The 12,745-nt window shown below is 40.2% G+C and overlaps 1 protein-coding gene across 3 annotated transcripts in view; it reads left to right on the top strand.

Moving 5' to 3' along the window:
• ATL2 (atlastin GTPase 2) overlaps window positions 1-12,745 on the top strand; it is a 39,959-nt gene that overhangs the window by 18,444 nt on the left and 8,770 nt on the right. For all 3 annotated transcript variants that reach the window (XM_075496744.1, XM_075496743.1, XM_075496745.1), the window contains 7 exons: window positions 2,954-3,088; window positions 4,489-4,593; window positions 5,732-5,782; window positions 7,913-7,969; window positions 9,029-9,121; window positions 9,405-9,543; window positions 10,400-10,527. In XM_075496744.1, coding sequence (XP_075352859.1) covers window positions 2,954-3,088; window positions 4,489-4,593; window positions 5,732-5,782; window positions 7,913-7,969; window positions 9,029-9,121; window positions 9,405-9,543; window positions 10,400-10,527 — 708 coding nt within the window. The remainder of the gene's footprint in view (window positions 1-2,953; window positions 3,089-4,488; window positions 4,594-5,731; window positions 5,783-7,912; window positions 7,970-9,028; window positions 9,122-9,404; window positions 9,544-10,399; window positions 10,528-12,745) is intronic.

The raw sequence follows: 12,745 nt of genomic DNA on the forward strand, positions 1-12,745 counted from the left end.
CAAGTTAAATGGTATCCTCTATGCTTATGCAAATTTCAGTACAGGAGGGGAGGCCTTGGTATAGTTTTATAGTACTCTAGTCTGATTGCTCCATCTTCAGTCAGGCTTAATTACAAGTCTGTATGTTCTGTGAACTAAATATTGGATCCTGCACAAAATACTAAAGCATCTGCATTCAGTTCATACACTAATAAAGCAATTTTGGGATATCTTCCCCTGTGGATATTAACACACATGATGAAAAACTTGCCAAGATACTTCAGAATCCCATTTTCTTGTCTTAAACCAAGAGCTGGAGGTCATGTGAAAAGTTACCATTCTAAAAATCTCACTTGTGCCAATTGAAGTCACAGGTAGGATTTTGGCATGGCTGAGATTGGTCACTAACTTCAGGGAGGTGGGCATCTCATTTCAAGCACTGATACTTAGTGTTGTTATTGCTCGTTTGACATGGAACAGGATAATCTACCACAAAACAGCAGCAGTTGCGTACTCAGCAAGCTGCTGCAAAGATCCTGTGATCTTTGTGGCAGTTTAAGCCTTATTAAGAGTTGGGTGCAGTTAACACTAGTAAATTTAGATATAAAAGCTTTTTTTACAGGAGTATAACCTTCTTAGTTTGTATTAATCTGCAGGGTGCACTGTGTACTAATGGCACTATGCGAATAAAGCTGCATTGGTCCTTTCCTTAGTGTGGAATACATTTAGAGAGGTTATCTTTTAGGTGACTGATACAAAATTGTAGTGCAACTTCTAGCTTGATTTCATGTAGGAACAAAGTCTTTTTTTCCTCCTCCCATCTCTTGAATATCTTTCAAGCCAACTGGATGGATGGAGACTGTTAAAATACTGAGTTTTAACTAAGGAAAGATGGAGGTAACAAGCTAGGAGTGCTTCAAACTGATGCAAAGGTTAGTCAGAGACAGGCTTAAGTGCATCATCCACAAGATGAAGCAGCTTCAGCTGAAGTTGTGCCTGTTAAGACACCAAAGTCTCCTGTGACATTAATCACATACGAAATCAAATGTGGTCATATCTAGTGCTCATTGAGGTTCTTGTCAAAAGATTTGTGTGGTTGTTGTCTGAATTGTTACAAATAAGGATAATTTCTGGACCAAGCTGGGAAAAAGTATTCTTGTATAAATGACAAATGGAACATACTGTTGAGTAATGTAGCAAATTCTTTTTCAAAAGTGGAAAGCTACTGTCCATTGACATATACCTGTGAAATATGATTCAGCATTGCAAAACTGTTTCCTGGAGTGTACAGAAGCCCAAAGTAGGCCTGGAGCTTAGATTTCTAGAGTGGTCAGATGCATAAGCATCTTCTGCAATAAAAAAACTCCAGGGGAAAGCTGTTCAGATTTTGCTTATTCTCTCTGGTAGAGGTGTATGTGCATGACAAAACAAAAAAACCCCAACAACCAACCTACCTGTAAAGAGTTTTAGTTCTCTTCACTTGGATACCTGTGTTCACTTTCTGAATTTTAACTGCTCATCTCATTTACTTTCGCCATGTCTGATCCAAATAGCAGAGCTGAATAGTGTGCACTTAGCATTTGGGAGAATGCTGGTGGAGAACTATTTGATTGCCTTTCCCTCTTAGTCTGGCTTGCTCTGCATGCTGCTAGGCATAAGGAATGTGTGCAGGTTTTTTCCCCATCCCCCTTTAGAAATAAGCAGTTTCACTTATTTGTAGTAAGTATTTCTATTCTGTACAGAACAGAAACAGGGTGCTCATGCTGTTTTCTGAGATGTGAAGAGATGTCTTGCGCTCTTTTCTGAAAACTGCCAGTGCAGAGTCAGCAAAGTAGAGACCATAGCCTAGTGAATTGAGAAGTCTCCCCTTTGACCTTTCTCAAAGAGCACACTTTCCTGGCTGGTAATCTTCTCTGGGTAGTCAGAGGCAAATTCATTAAATGTCTCTTTCTGTTCTGCCAGCATGCTGTGTTCTAGCCTGTGAAAAAAAGGTTTTTCTCTAAGCCCCCTCATCAGTTAAACTACTGTCTGCCTATCACTTCTGTCTTGTAGGATTTCAGTATATATAAACCTATCACAGTGAAACTTCCTCAGGGTGCCTGTTCATGCTCCTTACTTGCCCAGTACATAAACTACATTTCTGGGTCAAATGTGCTCATATAACAGCTGGATTCTTCTGCGAGAGCCACTGTTCCCTGTGTTGCCAGTCCTTGAGGACTGAAGACCTCGTTACAGTACCATCAGCCAGAAATGTTAGCTGCAAACTGTACTTGACTCTCTGATAGTGGGCAATGTGCCAATAAAAGTTTAATATGGATGGGTTGATTGACATGTATCAAACTCTCAACGTGACCTTTTCTCTTGAATCCTAATCACTTAGGAAAAAGTATTTTGTAAGTGACAAGTATAGATTGTAGATGATCTGGTCCTTGCCTGTTCTCTTTGGCTTCTGCAAGCTGGCGCTGGGAGTCGTACTGGCCCGTGTTAGTTAGATGCTTAGCTAGTTTCCGCAGTTGACCTGTTTGTGAGGGGGAAGGGAGACGATTAAGTCAAGATCAGTTTTTTGTTCCTTGGAGAGGTTTAGCTGTTTCTGTGTTAAAATACATGCTATTTACAACTGTGTTCGAGTTAAGTTCTCAACTGTGAGAGAAGAGCATGAGTGTGAAGTGGAATCGATGGACAAAACTGAGCTGTTCTCATTAGCTCTGAGTGCTTGAGACTTGAAAGCTGAGCACATATACTCTTCAGTGTCTGAAGAATTGTGCAACTGCTGAAATACAGTAGACTTGAACAACGTTTCTTTGTGGATGATCCTTGAAACACAGCAGAGTAGCGTTGTGTTTTAATATTTTGTGTAGTGTTGTCAATTGGCTTTGAGGAAAATGAGAGAACAATGTGGAAATCTGCTAAAACATAGCATGTTAAAAAAAAAAATGTCCTTGGTTTTAAATAAGTTTCTCCTGTTGTTTTGTAGACTTCTCCTTGCTGGATAGGTGGAAATACTGAGCCATTGACTGGGTTTACATGGAGAGGTGGATGTGAACGGGAAACCACTGGCATTCAGATTTGGAGTGAAGTGTTTGTAATTGATAAACCCAATGGAACAAAGGTAAGTGCTTGACTTAAATAGGTGTATGTAAAGATTTTTGCCTCTGTGTGTATACCTTTAATGCCATGGGTTTCATGGAGGCAGTTCAAACATCAGTTGCTTTCCTTTGCATTCAGTAGCTGCAGAACATATTTAGAAACCTTATATCAGTGCAAATATGAATTTTCCTGCTGGGTTGTAAGATTTAATCTCCAACAATAGTCCCATTCTGAGACTACTTTGTTTTGGCAAAGTCTACTTTGTCCAGGCTGATGGGTGGGTTATCCTGTCTTGTAAAACTGTGATGGCTATCAATACCATATGTAGACAAATGCTGTGATAAGAACAGCTGTGTAACAAACACTGTTTTTTGGGAGGTGAGAATGTGTTCTAGCTTGTAGCTGTTCTAGTGGAAGCTGGTCCTTCCATATAGTTTAACAGGTGGTCTGTAAAAAAGGCTTGGGTGGGATAAAAGGCTCTAACTCTGATCTAATTAAAGCTGGTGCATCTTTTTTAACTCTAAGTCAGTTTAACTACAAATTTTGGTTGTAGGTGTTTATCTTCATGCTGAAACAAAGTGTTAATGTTGTTAATAAATATTTACTCCACAATACTGGTGGTGTATCTTGACCTATTCATGTTCTCCTGAACCATAAGCTCTTAGTTATTTAACTTTCATATCCTTTGCATTTGCAAAGGAAACATCTGATGGCCGATTAATATGGGACAATGATCTTAAACAGATAGTGGCTTAGGGGTGTGCAGGAAGTTTTATCAAATTTCACAGCTAACCAAGCAGTTCTCTAGCTAAAAAACAGTTAAGTTGCAAGGATCTCTTTGTGCTCTGGGGACAAATCACTCACTTGTTCTTGCTTGTCAGTCATCTCTAACTGAAAGAGAAGGGAATTGTAGTAGATACCAAAGATGGGAATTGGACAGACTAACTTTTATCATTAAGATCACTTCATTCCTTGTCATTCCAGCAGACAGTCAGTATCAATTATCTTGTTTTCTTCTGAAAATTATTATTTTAAGATAGATATATTTTTAAAAGTAACCATCTCATTCTTAGCTCTAATGAACTATGCCGGATTGTCAGCTGAGACTGAAGTTCTTCCAGTGAATAAGAGCTGCCTGTTACTCTGCACTGTACCCCTACTGGGCTGAGGGAGGCTGTTCCTGTGGGAGAGGGTAACTAATGTAGCAAGGCTAAGAACTTAAGGCTGATGACATGGCCCTCTAGTTGTTGCTTACTCAGCTGTAGGTGTGTATAGGCGTGTGCACAGGGAGCTGACTGAGGTTTAATAAGTATGTATAAGGGCAGAGACTTGCTGTACTTGAAACAGAATTTATCCCAATGGCCTGGAGTTTGAAAGTGTTAACAATTTGGTTAAGTATTGCTGCTCTTTAAAACTCTCTAGGTTGCTGTACTACTCATGGATACCCAAGGTGCCTTTGATAGCCAATCCACTATCAAAGACTGTGCAACGGTTTTTGCTCTGAGCACCATGACAAGTTCTGTCCAGGTAAGAATACCTGTGCTGGCAAATAGCAGCAGCTATAGGAACCTTCTGTCCTGAACATGCAAAGAATATCTCTCTAGCCATGGTTTGAAAGTTCACCTGCATATCTTCCTCCAACTATCATTTAAGCTTTCGTACTTAATGTCTTATTTTCAGTGTAGTATACTGCATAAGTTTCTCTGTGGAATTGAGGTTATCCAAGGCCAAGCTGAGTTAAATTGCTGATGGAACTGGGGAATCCCAAAAAAAGATGTCAAAGTAGCAACCGCTTCTGTACAGATGTGTTGCAGAATCTTTTTTAAGACTTTAGATACCATTTGAAGTGAAATTACACTGTGATCAGCTAAGCTTACAATTGCTGCTACTGTTAGACTTCTGACAATTCTCTTGTGCTATGCCCAAAACTATTTTTAAGCTTGTGCCTTAAATGTGCCAAAAGTGAGCAGGTTTTTGAGGGATGACAAGTGACCTTCTTCAAATGTGCTACAACATGAAATTAACAGGAGTATGTAGAACACTAATTCTGCCTTGTGGGGTTGTTTTCTGCTGGGCTTTTTGTTTGTTTGTGTGGCTTTGTTTTGTTCCTGTGGTTAGGATAAGTTGTGGGTTATTGATGCATCTTCGAGTTTACTGCTGTTCAGTATTCATGCTATTGAAACAGTCATGAGCTCCCTGGATAAATTCAGATTTCTCTGGGAAGATTTGAAAGCAAAAAATCGTGGTGAACTAACTACCCAGTCATTTCTGGGTTGGAGATACAGCTGCTGGATCACTGAATCCTAGAGCACTTGTACTTGAGGATGACAAACAGATGTGCCCTTCTCAGTCCTCCTGTCTCACACCTATGTGGTGATTTGAAGCATTCAGCAGTCTTCTCCGATTCCTTTATGGCTTGCTTCCTTGGAGAGAAGCTGTTGTAAGAAGGATTAGGGTAGTCAGCAGTGATTTTGTCCCTAGCACTTTATATAAAGGAAGTGGCTTTTGTTTGAAATGCATTCTGTGACACCTTTCTAGTTGCTGACTTTTAGGTAGCTAGACTTTTCTGGAGCGAGTAAAAATACTCAAGATACCTAAAAAAGACTACATGAATGTAAGGTAGTGGTTTCATGTTACACTGTAATTCTTTTACTGTCTCTTGCAGGTGTACAACTTGTCCCAGAATATTCAGGAAGACGACCTTCAACATTTGCAGGTAAGAATATCCTGAATTTATATTAAGCTGCTTCTGAACTGATAGTCTTGACATTGTTCTTGAAGTTACTACTAATGTAAATGTGATTTGGGAGCTGCCTGCTACTTCATATAAAACACTGAAGCTGACCTGACGCTAAAACTAGTACTGCCTGTAACGACATTATTTGCATCAACTCCATGATGCTGTGATGCTTCTGCTGTGCCAACGCAGAGGTAAAATAGTACAGGCTTCTAATCTGGCTAAATCTTATCTTTCTAAAGTCTGTTCTCTATACAGTAAGTTCTGAAATTCCTGAAAGAATGAGAAAGGAAAATGATTTATGGAAGTACTTAATGGAAAATTCCAATGTTTCTCCTTTTTTCCTAAAATAGGAAAATGGATGGTATTTCATAACCAGTTTCTAAAGAAATGTGGGAGCTTGGGTCAGGGCAGAAAGAGTATCTTCTACCCAGAAGCCTTCTCTAGTTTATCAACTGAGAAACTTCTATGGAGTTTTATTTCTGCTTAGAAACAAAAGCAGGAGAGAGTTGTCCTCTCTTTACTGTGGGGTTTTCATCCTCTAATGGAACATTGTGGTCAAAGGCCACTGAACTCTGGCTTCACGTGAATGTTGCAAGAACCTTATCTCCTTAACTTAAAACCTGTAGCTTTAAAGGTTAGCTTGCGTATTAACAAATGCCTGCCTGTGCTCAGGCCATGACCTTGTCACAGCTTAAAAGTGTTTTACATGTCTTCTGATTGAAAGGACTTCTGTCTTGGTCAGTGCTGCAAAAGACTGGCTGCCAATACTGGAAGTAGAAGAGCACTAACTAAACATAGTCTTGTGATGATGTTCTCAGTTAACAGAGTTGTATCACTGGGCCAACACCCTCCCACCACCCAAAAACACCCAACCAAGCACTGCAAACAAAAAAAGCCTTAGCAAATTATTTGAAAGCCAGGCTTTCCTCATGACTTTGGTCCTTTGACAGCCTCAATGCAATATGAATAGAGCAATCCCTTTCTGTTATATTGGAGGGTGAGATTTAAGGGAAGAGAAGGGTGATAAATATAAGCAATGGGTAGGGGACACCCATGCATTTAAAGTTGGGGCAAGGAATCATGGGCTGAGGGAAGGAAATTCTGAATTTCTGTTGTAACAGGAATTTCTGTTACTCTGAAATACTGTTAGTCTCTGGCTGCCTTTTCCATGGGGCAGGGAGTTAGGATCAAAGGAGCTAGTCTCATGTGGGTGCTTGGCCACTTCAGAGCTTCTTTTGCTCAGGGTGACAAGGGCTTGGAAGTTAATTTGTGTTAAATTTCTTGTGAGTTCTCAGATGCTCTTGTGATCAACACAGGGGAAACCGTCCTTTTAGCCATTAAATTTATCAGAGATGTTCCGGGAGTTAGTTTTAATGCAGAAGAACAGTTGTGTGGTGCTAGAGGATATTGATGTGCTTCCTTCATCTTGACCTCCAAGATCTGTAAGGGGATTAGCATGGATCAAGACCTGACAGTATTGACCTCTGCTGAAACAGCCAGCAGTCCGCAATTCGTGTTCTCGTGGGTTGTCTGGCCAACTCAGTCCAGTGAAGAATGCTGCTGCTGGTATTAAAGATGGTGAAAGCAATGAGAGGAAGACAGCTGATGCTTTTATACTGGAAGGAAAGAACAATTATCGGTTAAGGTCACAGGCTGAAGTAGAGAAGCTGCTGAACTTGACTTGTATTTAATATCTGATACCTTGGCTCTAGCCAAGTTCCTTGAGACTTCCAGGAATAAATCTTTTGTGGGAAGTAAGGGGCAAATGTTAGACAGGCATACCTCCTTAGCCTAGGAAGCAAGTGTTGGAAACTGGCTTGCTCAGAGACGCAGCCAGCTTTCCTCTGAGAATAGCCCACAGGCCACCCACTTAGAGCTGCAGTGTGTTGACAGTTACAGAATGGCACTGTGAAACTGGTGGAAATCATGTCTCCTTCCTGAATTTTACTGAGAGATTGGTGTACTTGTTCATGAGGTGTATTGGCCATTCTCAACCCATAATAGGATTTAAGATTGAATGCTTTATTTTCTAGTGACATAATAGAATATTTTACAGTAGAAAAATGTGATTTATATCTGGCTCCCTTACACTCTTCTTTCTATCAGTTGTTTACAGAATATGGAAGACTAGCTATGGAAGAAATTTACCAAAAGCCATTTCAGGTAACTATATATGTTAAATGGATCTTAAGCAATTGAATGTGTAGAAAATGAGTTCAGGGTAATTTATGAAGAGAAGAAACTAGTTGGGCTGAAGGTAGCCTGTTCTTTACAAGACTGATTTTCCTTCCCTGTCACCACATTTCTTGGGAGAAACACACTGGAAAAATGCTGAAGAGGATTGCATTTTGGGCAATTATAGCTTTGTGCCCAAGTTATAAGGCATAAAAGGAATGAAAGTGTCAAGTGATGTGCAGACATTAAGGAGAAAATTTCGTGCTGCCTTCTTACTCATTACTCTTTGAGATATGGTTGGTCTTTGCTGGTGGTACATGGTTCTGAGTAAAGGTCATGTGGCCTCTAAGAAATAGCATTGAGGAGGACCATGTTGCATTTCATTTACTTAAAGTGTTACTGGCTTCAGTGTTAAAAGTCTCAAAACTGCTAGCATCTCCTGACTGTTTGCTGGGCCAGAGAAGGCTGCTTCTGTTTAGTGGAGACAAAGGCTGAGATCTCCTCCATCCTGAAGTATCCTCCTTAACCTATAAGGGTACTAGTCGGCTGCTGTTAGTGGTGAGTTTTAAGACTCTTGTGTCTGTAGAATATTCACCCTCAAGTGTGAGTCCCCAGTGTTCTTGTGATTGGCCCAGGCAAGATGCATTCTTCATAAAGCACCTTGTCTGGTATGAGTAATGTCAAGGTTTGTTTTCTGTCTTCAGCTGATGGGAGAGAGGACAGTGTAATCCCTGTGAGATAGCAAAAGGCAAACCCATGGAACAGGAAAGCTATCTTTTTGAGACACTTGGGTACTTCCTTTCAGATAAGGAGTGAGTTGCATTTCTGTGTTTGGTGTGTGGGTTTGGTTGTGGGTTTGTTTTTGGTTTTTTTTTGTTTGTTTGTTTTTAATAAACAAGCAAACACTTGCACCACAAAACTACAAGGCTACTTCATTTAGAGCAGCCAAGCTTAGAAATTTTTTTACTTAAAATAGTCACATGTGGTAGAGTTTTTAACCTTAGGAATGATGCGAGCCATTCACTGCTGTTGTTCTTCCTCTTACAGACACTAATGTTCTTAATTAGAGATTGGAGTTATCCTTATGAACATGCATATGGCTTGGAAGGAGGAAAAAAGTTCCTAGAGAAAAGACTGCAGGTAAGTTATCTTCAGTAGTCCTAGTGTGGTCTTCTAACTTCAGTGACAACTTACTGTCAAGGTAATGATACACGATGAGCTAACTCTTTGTGCTAATAAAATACATTTGTGACACTCCCACTTGTGTGCGGAGTTCTGGGGTTTAGAACGTGACATTTTTAGGTTCAGGAATGAAAGCTTAAACACACTTTTGTGCTCTTACTGCTTTTAAGCTGATATTTAATCTTAATTGCAGTATTGCAAAACTATTAGCAGTTCTTACTGCCTTTCTTTTTTTCTTCAGGTAAAGCAAAACCAACATGAAGAGCTACAGAATGTAAGGAAGCATATTCACTCCTGTTTCAGTAATCTTGGCTGTTTCCTGTTGCCCCATCCTGGTCTTAAAGTTGCAACAAATCCAAATTTTGATGGGAGGTTGAATGGTAGGAAGCTTTCCATTGTCTGTTTCTTGATTCAGATCACTGAGTTTATTTTCTTTTATAATGGAAGTTAAACACTGAAATGGTTGGCTATTGAAATGCTTGATTGGAAAAATGTAGGGCTAAAAGGTGAAACTACGGAATCTAGAAATGTGCATTGTGTGTTCTTTTCAGTGGTTTAAAGGTAGAGGAGTTAAGCAGGCAGAGGGAATGGATATCTTTTCTGTCTAGCTGTTGATTGTAATCTGATAACTTGAGACATACTTAAAGGTCATTAAATAAGGATTCTAAAGATAAATAAGGATTCCAGAGGGGAGAATTCACAAAATTAAAGACTTGACTTAAAATTGAAAGGCTTTTCTCTTAAGAACTTGCTAAACCAAAGGTCAGAACTAGAATGACTTTAAAATAAAAGCTGTAGACTGAGAGGTGCTGCAGAGTGAGAGGCAGTCAGGATTCCTCCAATTGCTGCTTGTCCCTCAACCGAGGGAATGTATCAGAATGGCAACGACTAAAAAAGTGGGTTTGCAATAGTGGGATGCCAACCACTTCTGTGCTGAGGGTACAGACCTGCGGGATTATTGTGTAAGATACTGGTGTAATTGGGGAAATGTGCTTTAAATATTACAAGGACTATGGGACCTTGTTCTCTCAGTCTGAAGTTAAGATTAAAGACTAGGTAGAACTTACTAAAGCTATACTATGTATTTAAGCCTTTAAATATCTTAAAAATGCAGTCAAGAGTTGTGACGCTATGGATTTTGAAGGGTCATGTGTTATCAGTGTTCTTTTAGGAAATGTAAGATTAAAAAGAAAACTAACCACCTTTTTTTTTCTGAAATTGATTGAATTTTACTAGATATAGATGAGGATTTTAAGAAAGAACTGCGGAATTTGGTACCATTACTGCTTGCCCCTGAAAACTTGGTAGAAAAAGAGATTAGTGGTTCCAAGGTGACCTGTAGAGATCTTGTAGAATACTTCAAGGTAAGCAAACTCATACTAATTATTTCTGTTAATGGCTTAAAAGAAAGTATTCTAATTTTAGGGCATGTTACTCCCAGAGAAGATAAGATATCTAGGCTGACACTCGCTGATCAGCTCACTTTTATTTTCATTTCATTACTCTGACTTTCCAGAACTGGCACACAGCTTCCTAACAGTATAGCTCTTAGCAAGCTACTATTGGCAAAATAGTTGGGGGGTGTGGGGGGTTGTTTGTGGTGTGTGGTGTTTTTTTGGGTTTTGTTTGTTTGGGTTTTTTTTCCTTCTTCTTTGTAAATAGGCTGAAATACTTGAAGGTGTATTAGACATTTTTTTTCATACTTCAAAATCCTAGTTTGTCTGGATATGTTGCTGCTCTTTTTTTTTTTTTTTTTTTTTAAAAAAAGAGGGTCTCATGTAGATTGTACAGATAGAAAACCAGCTCTTAAACTGCTAGGTATGCATTGAAAATTTCAGATACTCCCCTCTGGATTTGTAACATGCAAGGTAGATGCTTTCTAAACACTTGAGGGAGCAGCACCACTGTATCCTCTGAAATGTTTGTGTATGATACTTGCAGCTGTTAGACTCTTGAGCTGTTTTGGTATCATGGTGACACCAGCAGAAATGTGATAACATAATCCGTACATCACCAGGAATTGGTCTGGTGTGTGTAACCTTTTTTGAATTGGAATGACTTAGACAGTTGGCTTGGTAGGAGAAAGTGGCACTCATTCCTAAAGACACTAATTTTGCATTACTACTTTTGAGCATGCATGTTAAAGGTAGAACAGAGTTGGACTGACGTTAAGAAAGAAGCTATGCAAGGGAGGAATCTGAGATGAGAACTCTTTAGCACTTGTAAAATAAAGTAACTTTTTATGAAGGAAAGGCATGATATGGGATGCAGAAGTCATGGCTGTTCTGACAAGCATAAAATCAACACTCTGGAGCTCATATGTTCAGTCTCTGTATTTACATGCTGATTTTTGTTCCACTTTCTTCTCTAGTAAAGACTTGATCCTCTACAGTGTAGGGAGTGTGCATTCAACAGCAGTTTAGAAAGGACTGCACCCTAAAAACTGAGTGTAAAACCTCCTCTATTGAAAAGCTGCCTGATTCATGTCCCATATCCAGTCTGGGAGCAGTCATGCAGGGTGCTGCGGAAACACTGTGGTTATGTAACTGAAGAGGGCTGCTCCCTTGGGAATGTGCATCTAAAGCTGAGATCGTGAAGTCTAAGTTGGAAACTGGAGGGCTTTTACTTGGAGGAAATAGCTACAGAAGCAAGGAGGGTGTTGAGGGAACAGTCTTGTATGACTCTTTACATTTTTGTAGGTTGTCCTACAACCTAGAGCATTGGGTATATAGGGACCCTGATAACCTTGTTCTCTCCTCCTTTACAGAGAAAAATGCTCAGGACAGAGGCTTGTAGACAAGCCGCGGGGGAGAGCAGTGGTAGCATGAAGAAGAATAACTGCCCAGCCTCCAAGGGGCTGAGAGTGGCCTTGTTGGTCTAACTTGGACAGCTTGTCCAAAGCACTGAAGTGGCTACTGCTGCCTACTATGCCCCCTCCACTAATCTGTCCCAAAGAGCTGTGCCATGGGCCATCTTGTGGGCTGGAGAAGACGTGAAGGACGTGTTCTCTTCCAGCCTTCTGAAACCCTGGTGAAAGAAGGGACACCTGAGGATTGATGGGGTTGGGCACAGAGGGATAGGCTGCCTGCTTGGCTTCCAGAAGTATTTTGGCAGCTGAGCTCTATCTGCATTAGTGCTTTGATCTGCTTTTTTTCCTCCCACACTTCAAGGGAGCAAGGCATATGGGGAAATGTAAGTACTGGTTCGCAGCACTGGGTTATGTTTGGACAGACCTCTTGCCAGAAAGGCTGTGTGAGATAGTCGTCTTCACTCTTTTGTTTGGGTGAAGATTCCCTGCCTAGCAAAGACCTTCTTATGTATTTGAGGGAGCAGAAACCTGCTGTCAAGCCTGTTACTTCTTGAGATAGTGGCCATGTCTCCTCAAGGTGCTCTGCTACCCTGCTAGGCCCCAGCCTCAAATGCACAGGAAAGTAAAGGGATTAAAGCACTAGGGATAGCTGTGAGAATGCCAGACTTGTATGAAGAAATTTGCTTAATTGAATATTTAGCATTATTACAAAGAAATAATCTACAAGCTCTATCTTTATATCATCCCTCTTCTCTCCTTCTCCTCAATCATAA

The sequence above is a fragment of the Mycteria americana genome, chromosome 3 (assembly GCF_035582795.1).
Source record: "Mycteria americana isolate JAX WOST 10 ecotype Jacksonville Zoo and Gardens chromosome 3, USCA_MyAme_1.0, whole genome shotgun sequence".
NCBI classification, from domain to species: Eukaryota; Metazoa; Chordata; class Aves; order Ciconiiformes; family Ciconiidae; genus Mycteria; species Mycteria americana.